The 22003-nt window shown below is 39.2% G+C and overlaps 1 protein-coding gene across 1 annotated transcript in view; it reads left to right on the top strand.

Annotated features, from left to right (window-relative positions):
• LOC307010109 (protocadherin-15-like) overlaps window positions 1–22003 on the top strand; it is a 225684-nt gene that overhangs the window by 69046 nt on the left and 134635 nt on the right. Inside the window, exons 5-6 of the mRNA XM_079634508.1 lie at window positions 17334–17494; window positions 19636–19791. Coding sequence (XP_079490634.1) covers window positions 17334–17494; window positions 19636–19791 — 317 coding nt within the window. The remainder of the gene's footprint in view (window positions 1–17333; window positions 17495–19635; window positions 19792–22003) is intronic.

Below are 22003 nucleotides of genomic sequence, written 5' to 3'. Positions count from 1 at the left end.
CTGCTGCAGCGGGCTCTGGGACAGCGTTCACTGCTGCAGCGGGCTCTGGGACAGCGTTCACTGCTGCAGCGGGCTCTGGGACAGCGGTCACTGCAGCAGCGGGCTCCGGGACAGCGGTCACTGCTGCAGCGGGCTCCGGGACAGCGGTCACTGCTGCAGCGGGCTCCGGGACAGCGGTCACTGCTGCAGCGGGCTCCGGGACAGCGGTCACTGCTGCAGCGGGCTCCGGGACAGCGGTCACTGCTGCAGCGGGCTCCGGGACAGCGGTCACTGCTGCAGCGGGCTCCGGGACAGCGGTCACTGCTGCAGCGGGCTCCGGGACAGCGGTCACTGCTGCAGCGGGCTCCGGGACAGCGGTCACTGCTGCAGCGGGCTCCGGGACAGCGGTCACTGCTGCAGCGGGCTCCGGGACGGCGGTCACTGCTGCAGCGGGCTCCGGGACGGCGGTCACTGCTGCAGCGGGCTCCGGGACGGCGGTCACTGCTGCAGCGGGCTCCGGGACGGCGGTCACTGCTGCAGCGGGCTCCGGGACGGCGGTCACTGCTGCAGCGGGCTCCGGGACGGCGGTCACTGCTGCAGCGGGCTCCGGGACGGCGGTCACTGCTGCAGCGGGCTCCGGGACAGGCAGAGACGAAGGACGGGGGGCTCCCTTCCTCCTCCTCTTTCTCCTAGGTCGCGGTGCCGAGACCTCAGTAGGACCAGTGACCGGTTGAAGGATCTCAGCGGGGTCCGTAACTGGTGCTAGGAGGACAGACTCTGGCAGGGTTGACTCCGTCGCTGAAGACTCCGAAGCAGACTCCCACGAGATCCGTCTCCCTCGCTTGCCGCGGAGACTTACAGGTGCGGATGACGTCTCAGGAGTCGAAGTGGGGCACCCCTGTTCCTCCTGCGTAACAACACCTAAGATGCGACTCTCCTGGATCACTGGCAGTGTGGCAGGTGGAGATCTCATGGAGGAAGCCTGCAGCTCCTCCCGACAACAACGGTCCACCAAATCTCGGAATGGGCGAAGAAACAGCTCCTCTCCATCAGACAGAGGAGGGGGAAAAAGACTCTTCGTATCAGAGATAGCCGACGACCACCATTGTTCCCGGAGCTCCAATTGTCGCTTGGCAAGGGAGGACATACAGTCTGCTGGGTTCTTCTTTGGTCGGTTCATTCTGTTATGATGGTGAGGAAGTACGAACCCAATCGCAGACAGTAGTCAGGGCAACACGATTTATTAAACAAACAACGGGGAAAACAAAGCCCACGAGGGGGCAAAACATAGACAGAACAACTAACTAGACTGTGACAGATAACTACAAGAAAACAAACAACTAATACAGGCAATAGCACAACAGCTCTTCACAAGATACTCACAGACTGACAAAGGAATGACAAGGATTAACAATGAACCGACCCAGGACAGCAAACACAAGGGGATTAAATAGGGAGACTAATGATAACAAAACAGGTGACACAGGTAAAGCAATAATGACGAGACTAATGATAACAACAGGTGACACAGGTAAAGCAATAATGACAAAACGAGGAAACAAGGAGGGCGGGGCTAGATGACGAGACAACACAAGCACATGGCCCAACAAGGCCATGTGTTTGCACATAAAACATGGGTCTGTCATGATCCTGCCTCAAGACTTAAAGAAAGACAAGGACTAGATGGCAGAATCATGACACCCAGAGTGTGTATGTGAAGTTTTAGCTCAAAATACACCACAGATCATTTTTTACAGCATGTTTAAATTGTCACTTTTTGGGGCTGAGAAAAACGAACTGTAATAAAGTGCACACTCGCCCTTTCATTTTTTCCGTGATCACTTATCAGTTAGGCCTATCGCTCCGGAGACTATAAGATGGATCAAGAACAGTTGGTACAGATCCACCCTCGAGTAAAAACTGGAGTAAATGAAGACCGCTATCTTCATTCTTACATCTTATAACACCTCAATTGCTTAGGAGACATTCTTGCCAGTAACTGTGAACACTATTTGGGTGGTTTTAGATAGTGGGAATTCATAGCAGGGTCAGTGTTTTTAGACTTAGTCTCTTAAAACATGCTCTGTTTGAGGAATATGATTGTTCTGGAGCTCTTTCTGTCTATATATAGTAGTGAGATTGTAGTAAGTATTGCTCATCCTCATTATTTGCTTGCATTGCATCAGCAGTGTTTAGTTCTAGACCATATTTGTGTGTGTGTCATCATCGATTCAATGCTTATCAACGACACTTGGGTGTTTACGCTGTTGGATAATTTATGTTTTGTGAAGCTTAAAAGAATGTATTTATTTGAACAATTTGGAATCCAGCATCTTCTATATTTCCTTTGCTTCTCTACTTCTGTTAATTTTATTATTCTTCCTCACTTTGAACAACTCGGAACATTTGATCCCTATGATTAACACTCACCAAACTTTGCATGCATGAAGAGTCTGTGGCTAATTGCATTTTGTGTAATTTTGGGATGGAAGGGATGTATGGTTGCTTAGCAACTAGCGTTTAAATCAGCAATATTGAAAACATCAGCCGTGCTAACACCGTTTGAGCTGGAGACTTCACATGAGACTTCATCTCCTCACCGTGAACAAATTTCCCACAAGGCCTAAATACTGATATATATACTGTATACCGTTCAAAAGTTTAGTATCTCTAAGATTTTTTTTATGTTTTTGAAAGAAGTATCTTATGCTCACCAAGGCTGATCAAAAACACAGTAAAAACAGTAATATTGTGAAATATTATCTCAAATTAAAATTAGGCCTAACTGTTTTCTAATGAATATATTTTAAATTGTAATTAATTCCTTTGATGGCAAAGCTGAATTTTCAGCAGCCATTACTCCAGTGTTCAGTAGCCCCTTTCACACGTACAGTCTGGTAAATTAACGGTAAATTAAAAATACTTTTCAAAAGTACCATTGTATCAGTTCTGGCAATTTACCAGTATGAAAAGTTTTAAATTACCTTCAAATTACTGGTATGATGCTGTGTGTAAACAAAGAATGAAAATTACCGGTATGAGCATGTACGAGGTCAGAATTCACTGACGTAAGTCTGCTCTGGGCCAATCATAAAGCTCTGTCAGAGAGGTCTATGGTAAGCTCCGCTGCTTTTAACTGTTTTTTTTGTAAACATCCGCTAGACAAACATCTGACCGTTGCACCGCATCTCTTTTTTTTTTCAATTCATCAGATCTGTGGCTCTGCAGTTACTATTGCATACAATAGTAGCATTCAATACTATAACAAGTAACTATTCCACATCTTGTGTTTTTAAGAGCAAAAGCATGTTCTGTGTGAACATTCCCTTACATCTGCCACTCAGAAGTAAAAAAAAAAAAAAAAAAAAGTAACTAAAATGAAACTAAAGCGCTTTTCATCCAGATGGATGAAGAAAATGCCTCAGCATAATTTATTTCATTACTGGTCATTTACGATAATTGACATCAAAGAGTTTGCATTTTGATACTGATATGTGACGGAACGCGTTTCGTGTATTTACCGGAAAAGTCATTCTGGTGATTTTATGATAATTTACCGGGATTGCTGTAGCTAGTGTCACATGATCCTTCAGAAAACTTTCTAATATGCTGATTTGATGCTCAATAATTTTTATTATTATTATCTATTATCTATTATCTATTTTATTTGGTTACTGTGATATATTTTTTTCCGGATTTTTTAAAGGATAGAAAGTTTAAAAGAACAGCATTTAGTTGAAATAGAAGTCTTTACTAGAATTTTTTACTGAAATTTAGAAGTCTTTTGATCAATTTAATGCATCCTTGCTGAACATAAATATAAATTTCTTAAAAAAAATAAAAAAAATGTTACTGACTCCAAACGTTTGAACAGTAGTGCACACTACCATTTGAGGTCTGGGGTCTATTTAACAACAAATGAACATGAGTGGGCTCATTATTTATGAGTTGTTTATTAAGTGGGATTGAAAGCTCAAAGTGAAGTTTTAAAGCACACTTTTACAACAACATTTTGTAAGAGACAGCCTAAATCTCTCCTGTGTGTGTGTGTGTGTGTCTGTGTGTGTGTATGTGTGTGTGTGTGTGTGTGTGTGTGTGTGTGTCTTCAGCGGCCCCTGCCAGGTCCTGGATGAATGCCTGATTGATATCTCTCTGCTGGCAGGAGAACATCTCTCTCCTCCTGCTCTGTTGTTATTTCCGTTACTCTTTATTCTCGAGACTTTATTTCAGGAGTTTTGGACTTTTGAATCTCATCTTTATGTTTGAAAGAAGACCAGATCTTGCTTCTGAACAAAACACATCCAAATATACAAGCGCCACTGCATTTGCATCCTACTTTGTAGTTTTTGTTAGGTATGGGCATATTTAGACATTTTAACAGATGGATGTATTATGAATCTATTAATAACTTGTTGTTTTTAGTTCACACCAAATGTCCAATATAGAATGTGTTGTCATTTTTAGAATAAAAACCAAGCATTGGATCAGTTTAATGTAATAATCTAAGGTTGAATTTTAATGTTTTAGTAGACATTGAAAATACGTAAGAAAAAAAAAGTATCTGATATAGACACACACACACTTTTGTGCACCCAGGCTGAATTTATTTGATTAAAAATACAGTAAAAACAGTAATATTTTAAAATATAATTTATTCCTGTGATGGCAAAGCTGACATTTTTAGCATCGTTACTCCAGGCTTTAGTGTCACATGATCCTTCAGAAATCATTATAATATGCTGAAGAAACATTCTTATTATTATCAGTGTTGAAAACAGTTATGCTACTTTTTTGTGGTGATTTTTTTTTCAGGAATCTTTTATTTTTTCAGGAAGTTCAAAAGAAGAGCATAGAAATATAAATCTTTTTGTAACAGTGTAAAAGTCACTTTACTTGATCGTCACTTGATCAATTTAATGCATCCCTTTTTTTTGTCTTTGTTTTTTTTTATTTATTTTTTATAGTACTGTACATTAGACCCGCAAAAAGATTCTGATTGGTCAATCATGGCATGTATTCAAGTTAGCCACATAATAAGCCTTAATGCTATTATGATATTATCTGAATGCAATATGGGTCTAAATCACATTTAGTCACTTCTATTTTATCCCTAGTTGTTGAAAACAGCAACTGTTTTTCCCGGGTCTCCTCCTCAGTGAGTGGTAGATATTGGCTTGTGCTGTAGATCTTTACTTTCATTAAATTGTCTCAGGTCTGACTGATTCGTCCCGTCCTCTCTAATCATCCTCTTATTAGACCTGCACAACCTCCCAAAATTAAAAACGTCTCCCGAAAACAAATGAAAAACAAGCTCCACTCAATCACACTGAGATAGCTCCATCCATCTGCTGATTGAGGAGCTACTTATTGGGCTTGTAAAAATCATTCACGTCTATGGCCTTGTTCCAGAATCTAGCGAGCCACCTATATAGGCAACATGGCTTTCTCAGCGCAAATGCTGTTCTAAAAGGTAAGCAAAAGTACACTTTTCTACAGCAGCATTATGTCTCTTTCAGAAGGTAATCCCATAAAATATGCATGTTATTTAACCTAAAATTGTGTGTATATGTTTGTGTACTTATTAGAGTTTTACATTAGCCATAATGGGTATTAGTCATACTTGGCTAACAGTAAACATTCTCAGAACTTTGGCTAACATTCTTGCAAGGTCCTTTAAAATGTATTATAAACAAATCTGATTCCAGTAACGGTAATGGAATATGTTCTCAAAGTTATCTGGTCTTCAATAAGGCTCTCAAAACATTAGCACAAAAACATTATGTATGTTATATATAAATATCTGATAAATATTATATAAGTATATAAATAACTGTCCATGGAAAAAAAAAACTGAAACGTTTTAGCCTGATGTTCTTCTAACATTATTAAAATGTTACTTGTTTCAGAATGTTTAGAGAACATTCAAAAGTAAAGTTCCTATAATGTTTGCAAAATAATCAAATGCAATGTTCCTTTAACGTTCATATAACCAAGGAATAAAAATAAATAAATAAAAATAAACATTTAAAATACCGGATGTTTTGAAAGTTTTGAGAAAATTGAGAAATAACTTTTCATAACTCAATGGGTTGGCAAAAAAAATAAAAACAATTAGAACATATTTTTGTTTGTTGGGTATTTTGCAGCCTACATTGTAAAAAAAAAAAAAAAGCGTACGTAAATAAATGGTAAATAAAATATTATGGGAGTATGTTTTAAAAGAAAGTACTATTTCAGTCTTTATACTTCAAAATGTCGTTTAATTCATTGCTACTTGTAGAGCCATTGTAATTATTTGTTAAATGTGTAGCTATTTCTAGTGGAAAAGTTTGTTCACCATTTTGTGTTCCAAATCAGTTACTTATGATATTCCATATTAGTTTGATACCTACTGTATAGGTGGTATACAGTAAGGCAGCGCAATCGTTTTTTGAACGAAGTCATTTATTGACCTAATATTTCATGGTGAACTTGCATCAATCTGTCTCGGCTTCAGAAGGCGCCACATTTCGCTGTTTTTTTTTACATTTGTTGACTGTGGCGTTCCTCACAGATGCGCACATACTGTAGACTCATCACACCAAGTCTAGTCTGCTTTTGTGCTTTTTGTCTTCTTCTCTATGGATGGATGGTGTGACTCTGACATTTAGCTGATAATTGGAAGCAGGATGACTTTAACCAAATCATGATGTGAAAGCCACACGGAGGCTGGCACATGAGTCTACACAGCTGTTCGTGGCAGCTTGGCAGCATTTTAAGCTTGTGAAAACAGCTATTACCATCTAGAAGGTGACATCTTATTGTCTTGAGTTCAAGATGTTGATGGTTGCAGTTCTGAGGTGGAAACTCTTCCAGAAGCTTCAAGCGAAAGGTCTGTTCCTGTGGTCTGATTATTCACACACACTGTGTTATGGTAATGGCAGTAATCAGTCTCTCTTATTAATAGGTCAGTGTGACAGTGGGGTTCAGGTTTTCTAATGTGCCATGACAGAGGATACACAACAAAGCACAAAGACCTTTTCACAAAAATCTCTTTCTCTCTCTTTCCCCCTCAGGTGAATCAGTGAATTTCTCTGTAAATGCTAGTCTGTATTTCTATGAATACTCGTTCACAATAAAGCTTGTTTAATTTTTTATTTTTTTCATTAAAAGCACACCGCAGAACTTTTGGCCACTAGGGGCGCTAGACCTGTAACTTTCCCATCTAGCGCCTCTAGAGGCCACAAGCGACGCAGCACTGTCGCAAAAGTCATGGGGTTCCATTTAGCTTTGGTTTGTAGCCTGTTAGCTTCATCTGCCCATATTTAGCTTCTACTTAAAAGCGAAAATAATGACAAAGACATATGACTGTAGACTAGGAGCAAAAAGTTAACTTACCAGTCTAATAATAAAGTTGAGAGAAGAGAATCGGTTTTACATCCAGCTTCTTCTCTCAACCTGCGCCAACGTGCAAACTCCTTTCCAAGATCGACTCTTGTTTTTCCTCGAGCGTTTTCTCTTTTGCTGGATGCTGGATTTCTAGAAAATATTCACATCTTTAAAATTGCACTGTAATGTCATTCTTTACATGGTCGTCTTCTGGCCTTGGTGCTGACAGGGCAGAACTTCGGATTGTACCACACAAGTCTTGTACGTGACCATTCAGCTCATAGTTATAGGCATCTAAAGATTTATATGCCCTCAGTTTCTCTTTACGCTCGGTTTCTCTATCAGGTAGTGTATGTCATGCTGCTCAACCGGAGGTTATCCTGTCAGATCGTCCATCCATTGAGTGAGTGTGTAGGGGTTGGCTAATCTGGTTCCGTCTGTTAAAATTAACTTTTTCAAATAACAATCACGGTCCTGGACAGTGAGTGACCTCACATATTAAGATAAAATCGGATTTTCTCCAGTCATTGTTAAAAAAACAAGCAAACAAAACTTGCTAATAGCATTAGTGAAGCGGTCGTTCTTCCTCCACCTAAGCCCCGACCACACAAAAAAAACTGAAAATGGGTCTATTGGCAGAAATGTGGTATAGAAATCCAGTAATGATTTTACACTTTCCCCGTGCAGTCTCCTGCACACAGGCAGTAAGGGACCATAACTCTTAAATGAGCTCCAGGTCCTCTAGGGGTCTGAGGAGATGGCACCATACAACTCCCAAAGGAGCTTTACACTTCAAAATAAGATTACCCTCTCCTGATGTATTTAACTCTGGGACTTTACAGAGGAAGTCACACATCATTGTATGTGCAAGAGAAAGAAGGAAAAGCCTTAAAACCCAAAGTCTGCAGCCATGTAACAGCTTGCAGAAGATTTCAGAGGTCTTATGAGATGCTGGATTTAAGAGTTAAGGGTTAGGGGTTAGACTGCCTACCACAGACTGTGTGTGTGTGTGTGTGTGTGTGTGTGTGTGTGTGTGTGTGTGTGTGTGTGTGTGTGTGTGTGTGTGTGTGTGTGTGTGTGTGTGTGTGTGTGTGTGTGTGTGTGTGTGTGTGTGTGTGTGTGTGTGTGTGCGCGCTCTTCAGGTAAACCCTACACTATGTTATTATATTATAACAAAGATGGCAATATCCGAAATCTTGTTTTTGATGTTTTTTTGAAAATGGAAAAATTCTGAAAGTTTTCTGTGATGGGTAGGGTGAGGGGACACAATATACAGTTCTACAGTATACAAATTAGTATGCCTATGTTCACAGTTATGTTGTATTGAAGAATCATCTTTGTCTCAGATGTTTCTTCTAAAATTCCTTATGAGAAATTAAAAAGACATGTATAGAGTATAAGTATGTATGAGTATGAGTTATACCATTATTAAAATTATTAATATAATAATATTTCAGTGCAGGCTTTGATATCTTGTGCTCTGATTTACTTAAATATGAAGAAAATTTTTTATTATTATTGTTACTAATTACTTCGGTAGTTTGGCAAATCTGAGCTGAGTTTATGACGTTTTTTGAGATTAAAGTATAAATTGCTGCTTAATTCTTTCTAACATCTTACATCTAACATCATAATTTTTTTGTTTCAAAGAAGAAAGTGTTTTGAGTTTGGAACGACACAACATGATGAGGATTAAGTAAAAGTTTCTATGAGGTCGCCATTTAATCTCATTGGTGTCTAGAGAAACAACAAGATAACCCATTTGATTTCCTTTCTTTGGGGAGTCTTGTATTGTCATTTGAATATAATCACATTTTTCTGCACTGTGATGGAGAGGTATCTGATTGCTTGCAGTTGTCCTGAATGATTGAATGCTAAAGCCAGTTACACAACCCCATGCTGTAATGATTTTGTGACAGTAGGACTCTTCTGCAGAGGCAGATGACAAACAAAGATTTTTATCAATAGGGTAATGTGATGTTCTAGGATTTTCACATCAAATTCGATATCTCTCCTAATCGATTGTGCTGGATTTCATATCCTTCTTGCAGTTCACACACACAAGCTTGAGGCCTCCTTTAATAGAGCTTAGCCTCACGAGGCATCTAAACACAATACACACACACATACAGGAGGATGACAGCTCATTTCTGCATTCAAATAAGCTTCCACTTCCTTCAGTTTAAATTGGACCTGCTTTCCCTGTCAACTGTGTCCCTTCTCAGTTTTTTTTTTTTTCTTCTTCAACTGATTGGCACAAACTTTTTTGGGGCTGGCAGAAGCACATCAAATAAGTTGGCAGAGAATACTAATTTCTAAAGAAAGTACGAGTGGTATAACTCGCGACCATGATGCAAGGGTGATTGCCAGGTCGTTGCTATGTGGTTGGTAAGGTGTTCTGAGTAGTTTTAGTGTATTGCTATATAGTTACTAGCATTGCTGGGGTCTCAAACATGCTAAAAAAGCATCTTATATCAGCCTAAGATGGGTTTTTTGTCTTAGCAATTAGAGCTGCACAATTAATCGAAATAAATCTGAAATCGCAATATGGTTTAGTGAGAGTATCAAATCGCGAAGGTTGTGATTTAATTAAATAAATATGTATTGCCTGTTTCAGAGTGAAGCACAGCACTGTGTTCTTTTACACACGAGCAGATCATGATCTGTGTTTTCAGTGTCTTGAAGCGGCTCGGTTCACAGTAAAAGCTGCTCCACACAAACTCATTTTTGCATCTGCTTTAAATTTTGGTCTCTTATAATGTACATTTAGGAATGCAACATGCACCAACCATCTTCCCAAACTTGTAATGAGAATCACTTATAAATGGACTGCCTGAGAGCAGCTAATGGCTATATCAGAAAAGAAAAGAAATCACAATTAGATTTGTTTTTTGTTCCCAAACCCTTCAGTTTAATTAAGCAGGTATGTTTTGCTTGTTTTAGAGGGGTTTGGGGCAATTGGGGCAACTGGTGAGAGAGGTGGTCAACCATCTCAACAGCAGCTTCACCAGGCTGATCTCTATGTATGGAATTTATTTTCACCAGTTGTATCACCCACCAGGCAAAATTGTAAATCCAATCAATTATACAAGTAATAGCACACCTAAGCAGCCCACTCAGTAATTTGGCCTTAGCAAACACCACTAGTGATGTTGTCCGCCAGGTTGTTCAGGAATAGATGCGGAAAACATGCACGTGTGCGACGGAGCAAACGCTCTCACCTGGTTGAGGGTGTAAAAAGGTTTCTGAAAAGCTTCCTTGGATTTGGTGTCTGCGGTGTATGTTTGTGTGCACGCCGTTCCCTTGAGTCTCCGTCATGCCTGGTGTGAGATCCCTCTTAATAGCATTTGATTTCTCCAGTGTGCAGACGTGACTCAAAGGAGCCATTTTTCTCCCAATTTCCATAGAGTTTCATCCATGTGCTCTTGTCCCTGACAAATCCAACAGAATTAAAAAATAATCCAACAGAAACCACATATTAATGCAGTTCTAAATTCCTAACCACTCTAATAGCTGATAATAGCTGGTGCGGGATGGGATTTAAGTGACTTTGACAGACAGCAGGTGTGTTGTGACCTCTCGCTTGAGGTACTGAGATGCTGTTTACCCAGAGATTCTCGCATCTGCCCTCACTCGCGGCTGGTGTGTTTTTGCTCGGCTCACATGCTAACGGGTGGTTTCGCTCAGGTCATGGATTTTCTTTCCGTTAATATTGGAGGTAAACATCAGGGCCTCAGAGTCTGTCTATGTCCGATAGCGTTGGATGTCTGTTATGGCTGAGTTTTTCAGGGATCTGGGTTGTAGGCTGCTATTGAGTTAAAGCTGAAGTGTTTAGTTTCTGCTCCACTAGCCTCACCAAATGCAATTGCAACAAGAAAGATTGTTTCCCAAAGTGAAAGTTCACTGGTATTGGGATTGACTACTGAAATGATGTACTTGTGACTGTTCTAGTAAACTATTCTGATGACAAGTGATGGTTTTATTCATGTGAATTTTTGTTACTGAATTAAAAATTCAGTACTCTCTCATACAGTACTTATCCAATCAGCGTGATAGGAGGCCTATATACTGTATATACATAGCTGACTCACCTTTGTTCCCAGGCAGTTTTTTGCATCTCCCCGCTACTCGGACTCCTCACTTTTGGCTGGTTCCTATCCCAGCCAGGGATACAGGGGGAGTACTTTGGGTTTCAAATTCCGAGCTCGGAGCCCTCCCCTCGGACAGCACGCTAAATACACGTACTCTTTTACTATATCTGATTAGGGCAGGACTATATCTGGGCAGTTGTGGACTTTCCAATGTCGGGCCAAAAATGAGGGTGCTTGTGTGTGTCAGGGCCAATAGCGTTTCCACGGTCACTTCCAGGGCTTAATCGGGCCTTCTTCTGTGCCCACGGCCAGGGGGGCTTGTCTCGCCGAATATCTTGGTTCAAAGCAATGGGTAGTGGTCATAGAGTTTACCTGAGTCAGGAGAGGGTCAACACCACTGCTCATTTACCATGCTATTATATCTGGCTACCAACTAACTTCATTATTTAAGACATTTAAAAAAAAAATTCAGCTCAAAACTCACTTTCAGACACCAGCAAGTGTTTGAAATAACATCTTTCCAAACCGATGGGGATTTTGATCTCTGTATGTGGCAAACATATATTTATATGCAATTCATATATGTTTATGGAAAATACCAGAGACTGCTTGAAGAACATAGACAAATATAATTAAAACTGTGTATTTATTTGGTTTCATATTTTATCTGTCTCTTCCCTATGCCTTTGTTGATACCGGACTAATGCATCCACATATGTCATAAAAAAAACATGCACTCTGGTTAACTCGTATAACTCACAACTCCTATTTTCTTCTTTTGAGCTCCCTCTGTTGCTGTAGCTAGCTTAAAGGATAACAGTATAAGGAGATGAGAGAGGTTGCTCAAACATTCTCAGATCACATAATTTCATGGAAAATTAATAAATTCTCTCTTTCTAAAGAAATGTTACCTAAACATGGTATTTTATCAATATTTTTCTAAATGTGTAAGCCTTTGGAGTTAAAAGCATTATGGAGTTGTTTTGTGCATTCTTGTGATCGCAAATGGAAGTAGGTGCAACCGAATAGGTATGTGTTCTCTTTTTATGTGAAATGTTAAATACCAGTTTGATTCAGCATGATTTATGTGCACTCTTTACACAATTTTTAATAAATTACTTTAAGTAAATACCAAACGTTCACTTCCGTCATGCTCATTTTGCCATCTAGTTAGCGTTCAGTCAGCTGGTGAAATGGTGAAGGTTGTGTGATGTTGATCTATGGAGGTGTGTTAAGGTTTTAGTGTTGAGCTACCGGCCGGGTCACTAGCCGACAGTGGAAACGCGACTTGATTTTGCCCTTGGTGCTTGAGGTCCGAGGCCATTGACACTTTTTTTAACCTTGGCTCGCACTGTCCTGACAGTGGAAAGACCCACTAACTGCTGCCTATGTCAGAATGCTGGAGATCCACTGACAGATTGGGGTGGGCACAGAGAGCTGGGTCAGTTTTGCTAAGAGAAGATCAGGCATGATGGTATTTAAGGCCGAACTGAAGTCCACAAATAAGATCCTTGCGTAATTCCCAGGTCTGTTGAGGTGTTGCATGATGGAGTGCAATCCCATGTTGACTGCATCATCCACATACTGGTTTGCTCTGTAAGCAAACTGAAGGGGATCCAGCAGGGGTCCAAGAAATGATATTGGAGCAGAAGATAACTTCACACTGCTCCAGTGATCTGTTGAAGATCTACATGAAGACTGGGGTCAGTTGGTCAGCACAAGCTTTTTAACAAGCAGGTGAGACGCTGTCTGGGTCTGAAGCTTTCCTAGTCTTCTGTTTTTTTGAATACCCATCACACATCCTCCACACAGAACATAAAGGCAGGTTGAATAGCAGTAGGCGGGACGATGGGGGTTGCCGGAGGTGTTGGTGTATGTGTGAAGTGCAGATAAAAGCGGTTATGGGGCATGAGACTGGGATTTTCAAACTGGCATTAAAACATATTCAGATTCTCAGCCAGTTATTGATTCTCCACAGATCATGAGGTTGGTGTATTGTCCTTGATTTTTCTCAGACCTGTCCAGACTGATGCCGGAATGTTGTCTGAAACCTGTTATTTCAGCTTCTTTTAGCCACTCTGATCTCCCTTGTCAGTGTTTCTGGCCAGGTTGTATAGTATTTTGTCCCCACTTCTGTAAGCAGCCTCTTTGGCATGAATAAGCTGTCAGTTTTGCTGTAAACCATGGTTTATCATTACTGAATGATAAAAATGTCCTAGTAGGAATGCACATATCCTCAAAGAAACTGATGTATGATGTTACTTACGGTATCAGTGAGCTCGTCCAGATCGGTGGCTGTAGGTTCAAAAACACTCCCCATCAGTGCAGTCGAAGCAGGCTTGTAGTTCCTGCTCTGATTCATTAGTCCATCTTTATACAGTCCTTATTTTACAGGTTTAGCTGATTTCAGTTTCTGCCTGTAGGATGGAATATAATAAACTGCACATGGAACAGAGTGATATGCATCTTTTATTAGGGTGTAACAGTGTTTCAATATATTACTGTCTTCAGTGGGACATGCTGTTTGTATTTTTGTTGTTCACGGGAGAGATTTGCTTTGTTAAAGTCCCCGACAATGATTGTTAGAGAGTCCGGGTATCGTTACTCCATGTCTGTAATCTGATCTGAAGTCTTCATATATATATATATTTTTAAAATGTTTGTGTAAGAAAATCTTTTCAAACTCTAATCTCTAACTTCCGCTAACTGTCGTACGCACAACCACAGAAGACTGGCGTTCCAGCGTATGACGTAGGACGCTCCGGTGAGAATATGCTACCAAGAACCAGGTTCGTTAGACTTCTAATTCACGACCGGTGTTTTGTTTTGCTCTGTCCTCTGCACTTCCTCACTGGAACTTACACTACGCCTGCATCCTACGTCAAACGCTGCAATGCCAGTGACTTGAAGGGGAGTAAATCATGGGCTAATTTTCATTTTTGGGTGAACTATCCCTTTAGCCTGCAGCCCACATTTTACGTAATAGACCTGTAGATGGCACTTGGACATGAACCAACTATGTTTCATCAACGGTAAAAAAAACACTACTTACCATTAATACGAGTGCTATGTCATTTTTTTCCTTTTATATATTTCACCTTTGTTAAAAAACTGAAAACAGGTAGTGGCTATGTTGTTTTCAACCGATTTATGAATAGGACAGGGAAAATACCACTCCAATTCACATTGTCCAATGAAATTTGAACTTGTTGTGGCACATCACGATTGGTTGGTGTATTATGTCATGACAAATGGGCATCGGACATGACGAGCATGAATTATGTAAAACATGTAATATGTGGATTTTTAATTGAATCACTGAGAGAGCCTTTCACCGTGTCTACACCTGACGTAACCGTTGTCGGTCGAGCACATGGAGTACGTAAGAAACAGAACAGGGCATCAGTTTACTGTTGGGGATTAGTCATATCACATCCAGTGTAGACAGCATCACTGATTATAATGGGTTCTATTTGCTTTTGAAGCGTCACATCGTTCGCATCTAGTGTAGGACAAAGTGTTACATGATTCTCGGTTCACTTTTGTAAACAAACTGTTTGGTCACACTTGTGAATGTGCAACTACTGAAAAACAAATTTGTATTATATTTTTTTATAGTAAGCAGAGTGAAAAATATGAGTTATCAAGTAGTTACAAGCAAGCGATGTTTTACTGTTGTGTAAAGCCATTAGGCCTATTTACTTTTTTTTTAATCTTATTTGCACTTTTTTTTTTTTCAAATCTAATGCAGCATTTGTTTTACAGAAGAAATCAGTATTTTATTGTCGTAGAGATTAAATGCTTGGAGAGACTAGTTTGACTACTTTCAGGATTTCTTATTACTTTCTTTTTGCATTGTTGTGACTGCCATCCTAAACTTTTACAAATAATCATAGGCATTTCTCTTTTTAAATGCACTTCAACATTTTTTATTAAAGGGATTTAATAAAAAGATTTACTCACCCTGAAGCCAAGTGTATATGACATTCAACTTTCAGACAAATACAATCGGAGTTACATGTAGCCTACTGTATATAAAACAAATATATACAGTAAATAAGGGTGTCACATCGAAATTAAGTTACAATCTCGATCATCGAATTAAAAAAATGGAATCGTCGATGCTGCCACGCCCCCGTAACGTTCGGTCGGCTTTTCAAGTGGAAAAAAACACGCCTGTTGAAATGCTGCGAGTCAACCTCCTCTGGGGGCCGCACACCCGACGAGAAACGCCGCGTCTGTGACAACTCGAGGTATCGCACACACCGGAAGCGAAGCGCCGCGTCTTTGACAACTCGAGGTATCGCACACACCGGACGAGAAACGCCGCGTCGCGTCTAGCTATGACAATTCGAGGTATCGCACACCGGACGCGCACAGGCTACTGTACAATTAAATACGTTGCTTAGTCTGCAGTCTGAAGCACTTTATCCCAGAGAGCGTCCGTTAACTGAATGTATCCTGAAATCCGATAACATCAGCAATTTTCATTCAACCAGCTGATTTCTGTAAATGAATGTAAAACATATTGCAGCACAGTGTGAAGTCATAACGACGATTTGAGACAAATATAAATGTATATAAAATTTATTAATTTAAAATAAATTTAATATAAAACTATGTGAATGGCGCTCTGTGGCGCGGCAGGATTAATTTTGAACAAGGTCCCGAGCCGTTGCTGGGCGCCGCGGACAGACGCCGAATGGCGCCGCCGGTGTGTGTGTACACTCAGAGAATAAAGTGTTACCATTTTAAAGACGTGGCTCTGCACGACGCATAGATTTATCTGTTAAACTGTTTGTTTGTTTGTTTGTTTGTTTGTTTTGTTGTGAACTTGAATGTCATCTTCTGTGAAGAAGACTGCAGTTACAAAAGAGAAACTGGATCGCAGGTTATTTTGCTTAAGTTTCCAATTGACTGAAGATATAAGTTATTGTTACATTATGTTCTTAATAAATTTTTTAAATTTGACAATGTAGTGTGGTACACTGTGAACAAAGGTTATATAGCCTATTATGCATAAAAGTTTGGTCTAAAAATGGCATAACCTGTGCTTAAAAAAAAAAAAAAAGTAAAAACCGAGAATCGAATCGAACTGTGACCTTAGAATCGAAAATTTTATCGAATCGAGGATTTGGAGAATCGTGACACCCCTAACAGTAAAGAGTCCTGGCTCTTCCAAGCTTGATAATGGGAGTGAATGGCTGTATGTCTTTGGAAGTCCATCAATGAGCATCTATTTATGATTAAAGTGCTCCACGCATCGGGGGTTATTAAAGGCCTTCTGGTCCTGCTGAAGTGAAGTGATGCGTTTTGATAAAAAGTTATCAACTGAAATATCTAGCTTCCGGCAGTCGGCCGTACGCATCGATTTACGCCAAAAGAGTAACCATTGAACTTGATGCACAAGATTTTAATTTTTGGGTGAACTATCCCTTTAAGCTGGCTCTCAGATGAATGTTATCTCAAATAATGTTATTCATTCCAGTGCAAATGCATATTTAATTTACAAACATAGTTGTTTTGGTTGTCCGGACCTTTGTTGGGAAGGAAAAGTAGAGCATGGCCCTTTTGGAACTTTAATTGAATAGAGCTAATGGTTTATGCACTGTTAGGACTGATTATTTATTTTTTTCTGCAGGGATTCAAAAAGAGTTGAAATAATTTGTAACACATTGAAGCATAAAATGAAGTGTAATTATCTTGGAGGAGAGGCGAAAACTCAGCCAACCATACATTAACACATTCTGAAATTATGACCTTCAAATTCTTACATAATCAGCTTCTCATACACAGACTCATACTCATACTTGTACTTGCATATTAATTGAGGACGTCAATATCCCATCATGCACCTGGAAACCAAACCATTTCCTGCCAATCTCTTTCTGTCAGGTACCGTTCTAGTGGAGAAAATGGAGATCAACGGTCGCGCTCAGGATCCAGATAGAACCATCTCCTTGACACTGCTGGACAACTATGATTACTGGGTTATCCTTGACCCCGCACTGCAGAGACTGTATCTCAACAGCACCGGACGAGTGCTGGACCGAGACGTGAGTAAACAGACAAGCACATTCTGTCAAAAATAACATATTGCTGCTGTTGTCCTTTGGCTGACACACACACACACACACACACACACACACACACACACACACACACACACACACACACACACACACACACACACACACACACACGTTTTGTTTTCTTATCTTTGTTGGGACTGTCCATAGACGTAATGGTTATACTGTAAAAACTGTATATTCTATCCCCTTACTCTAACCCTACCCTAAACCTTGATTTATAAGCTTGTTTCCTCATGGGGACCTCAATTTAGGTCCCAACAATGACACGAGTCCCCATGAGTCAGTGTGCATTCAGGTTGAAGTCCCCCCCCCCCCCCCCACACACACACACACACACACACACACACACACACACACAACGCAACACAACACAACACAACACAACACATACAAAACATTTTCTTACTCAGCATTTTAGTCTTTCTAGTCAAATATTTTAACGGCCTTAAATCAAGATAAATATACATATGCAAAATTGCATGAGAAATTAAGAATTAAAGATAATTTATTAGTAATAGTAGCATTATTATTGGGCAGCACAGTGTCTCAGTGGGTAGCACTCTCCCCTAATAGCAAGAAGGTCCCCGGTTCGAGTCTAGGCTGAGCCAGGATTCCTTTATGTGTGGATTTTGCAAGTACTCCCTGTGTCTGTGTGGGTTTGCTACAAGTGCTCCGGTTTCTTCCACAATCCAAAAACATGCAGTATAGGTAAATCAGAGACGCTAAAGAATCTGTGTTATGTGTGTGTGTGTGCGTGCATGCGTGCGTGTGTCCCAAGCCATGTAATGGGGAGGTTTGGGGAAAGACCTGGCAACCTACCCTGGAAAAAACTATTTATGGACAGTCTCGATGGCCATAGAATCGCCAAGAGTCAGATATGACTGCAATGGTAATAGATAGTATTATTATTATGTTTAAAAAATAAAAAATAATTGTACTATTTGTGTAAAAAAAAAGTTTGCTTCTCAAGTACATTTATTCTATTAAAAATGTATTTAGACATTTGTTTTGTTTTTTATATTATGTATAAGTTAGATTATTATTGTTATTCATAAATTCACAATTTTCTTTTTAAGTATAAATATAACAATATTGTGTGAGGTTTATGCTTAAAAATAATTCATAATAAAAATAATGTTTCATTATTTACCAAAATCGTATGCAAGCATGCTTCTAAAGTAAAAGTATACAAAATATATTTAAACATTTTGATGATGGTGATTATTAAGATGTTTTTGACTGCACTATATGTATTTACAGTAATTGCAGATTCATAGAACGTGAGTAAATTGGATTGTCTGTGGCTTTTATCTTTTATTAAGACGTTATATTTTTATAAGGTTTTTTGCTTTATTCGACTGTGCTCTCAGAGTTTAATTTACTGTTCTGGAGTACAAGACCAGCCAATGCTTCCATCAAAAAGACTGAAAAGGCAGACGATTTTCCTCCTACAGCCACCATATGATCATTGTGATTTCTCCCATTCCTTTTTCCACAAGTGCTTCATCTCCTCCCTCTTATACTGCCTGTCTGTGCATTACACCAATCTTCTATAAAGCACCACACATGTGTCCGTGTGCACGTCTGAAAAGCATTGTGGCGGCGACAGGCTTCTCTTGCCACTATTGATGATGATTACAGGAGATTCCCTCCTCTTCCTCCTGCTCGTCCTCTTCAGGAGGCTTTGTGGGATTCAGCCACTTCACTCAAAAGCTCCACTGTTTGTTTCATTCTGAGTACTTGCAGCCAAACACCTTATTTACCCAAAAGAAAATGAGAAGACTTGACATTAATCCTGTTTGCATTGTTACATTCAGTTATGTAATCTTGTGTATTCACACACAAACAGGCATCTTATTGCTAGAGATTGCTGATTGGCTGTATTGTTAATGTGGTTTATAATGCTGGGTACCCTAATGTTATTGATGACTGGTCATACCTTTTGAAAATATCACAAATGAGTAGTGTTGCCATTTATTATGTATGTATGTTTTCAACTTTCAAATCTCATTCACATGGTCCTTGTTTCATGATTTGCTAATGCATCCAATTACAATAGTTGGTTTCTCTATATTCTATAAACCCCTTTATGTTCTTTCTTCCAGCCGCCCAGTTACATCACCACCATTGTGGTAAGGATTCAGTGCACCAATGAGCTGGTGGGAACGGTTATTCTGCATGAAGTACGGATAGTGGTGAGGGACAAAAATGACAACACGCCTCGTTTCCAGCAGCTTCGTTACTATGTATCAGTTAATGAGGTGAGGCCTGATAACTTATGCTCTGCCTCGTTTCCTCTCTGTCTCTCTGTCAATTCAGTTTCTATTTAATGTGCATAGTATGCAAATGTCCTATATTCATGGGATACCTGGACAACCTGCCTCATTTGACAAAATGTGCAACAAAACAACAAAGCATTGTTGTGGGTATGGTATCTGGCAATGCAATGTGATGAATGAACCAGAAAAAAATATATACAGCTGGGAATTTATATACAGTACTATCGTTCCAAAGTTTGGGGTCAGTACATTTTTTTTTTCTTTAAAAGAAATGATTTATTTTATTCAGCAAGGATGCATTAACTGAATCAAAAATTACAGTAAAGTCTGTTATGATTATATATATATATATATATATATATATATATATATATATATATACATATATATATATATATATATATATATATATATATATAATCTGCTTATGGGGTAATAATGGAACAAGAGTTTTAAAAAAAAATCACAATTGCTTACAACAGGGATTTGTTAGTAATTTGTAACTGCATTTTCATGGTTTAAAATAAAATATTTTTGTCATTAGAGACAATAAAAAAAGTCTAATTTCGTCAAAACCACTAATTTCCTTGTAAAAAAATTACTTGATTTTCAAAAGTCAACGAATTTGCAATAGCTGAATGTAACTTTTTTTGACAAGCCAAAAATGTCAGTCTTCATTTATTTAAGCCACAAAATCAACTTCATTCCGTTTTTATTTATAATGAACTACAAAAAGAATTTTGAACATCCCAAGCATGTTTTTTTAATTACCCAAATAGAAAACATGGAATAGAAATAGAAAACCCCTTACGCACGTTACCATGTCCGTCAAAAACACTCATGAGCATCAATAACTTCACTGAATACTTGCCAGGTAAGAAATAAACAATTATTACCATACGATCCATCTGTCTAATAAATCCACATCATTTGAATATCACAACATCGACGTCTGTCAAAAAATAATGTACACAATACTAAGCAGAGGTTCAGAGAGTAAACCCATTTCCTGGAAAACCCACTCTACCGGATATTTTGAATGCGTCACCGCTTTCCAGGAAGAGGGAGAAAATGCCGGCCTGAGTGGTTCAACATGCTTTCTGTCAGAGACAATAACGTGCTTAAAAATTAACACATATTAAATAATTGTATTTCACTCGCTGAAATTGAATGGAAATGATCAGGGAACTGTGTGAAAAACTTGCATGCTAAAGAGAGTCCAATTGAAAAATGGACTTATTGTGTACATATATGTTTTTACATTGTACTTATATTTTAAAAATTCCTGCTTGTAATTACAGTGGTAATTAATTTATGTAATTACATTTGTAATTACACTGTTGACCTTACCTTACACCTTAACCCACCCTTAAACCTACCCATACAGCACACCTGTCCCTAACCTTACCCGTATCACACCTCAATAGCAGAAAAAGTATTTTACAATAAAACATGAACACAATAAGTACATTGTACTTATTTTTCTATTTAAAGGGGTGGTTCAGGATTTTGGACATCGGACCTCATTTTCAAGTTAGCCTGGTTGTTATTCATCAGTGGAGACAGTTTTCAAAAAATTTCATCCAGTCCTTCCAGTTGCATAGTTCGCCGATGCTAGGCTAGCGCGAGTCAACGGTATAAGCTAGCCTGCCATTAAAAACAGTTTTACCCACTCCAAAGTACACCAAAAGCAAATAAATTATAACGGCAGACTGTCGATGTAAATGTCTGTTGAGAGAATAATGTTAGAAATCAAACTACCCTTTCATTGCATTGCAATAGTTACACTTTGTTCCCTGTATTTATTAGCACAGTCTACAGCAGCGGCGGAGTGATATTAAGTTACCTAGGCAACCGCCGCTGACACTCATCACTACAGAAGCAGAGTATATTTCACTAAGAAATCAACATAGGACTATGGCCACGTTTGAAAGCCATGCCAATGTTTCAGACTTTGGAGACGAGGAATGTGTTTTATTCAACGAACCGTACATGTATGAGCCGGAATACACAGACGAAGAACTAATCGAGATAGATACTAAAAGGGCAGAAATTGAACTGTAACGTTATCTCCACTAACGCTGTCATTGTCATTCTATAAGTTATGAGAAGGGACTAGCTTAATAGATAGCTATAGTAGCCTAACAAAAGTTATTACCTGTTCATCTGCTGTTGGTGCATATGGAAAGACGGC

This window comes from Phoxinus phoxinus (genome assembly GCF_949152265.1).
Source record: "Phoxinus phoxinus genome assembly, chromosome: 14".
NCBI lineage: Eukaryota > Metazoa > Chordata > Actinopteri > Cypriniformes > Leuciscidae > Phoxinus > Phoxinus phoxinus.
This window is presented reverse-complemented; position numbering and strand designations above follow the sequence as displayed.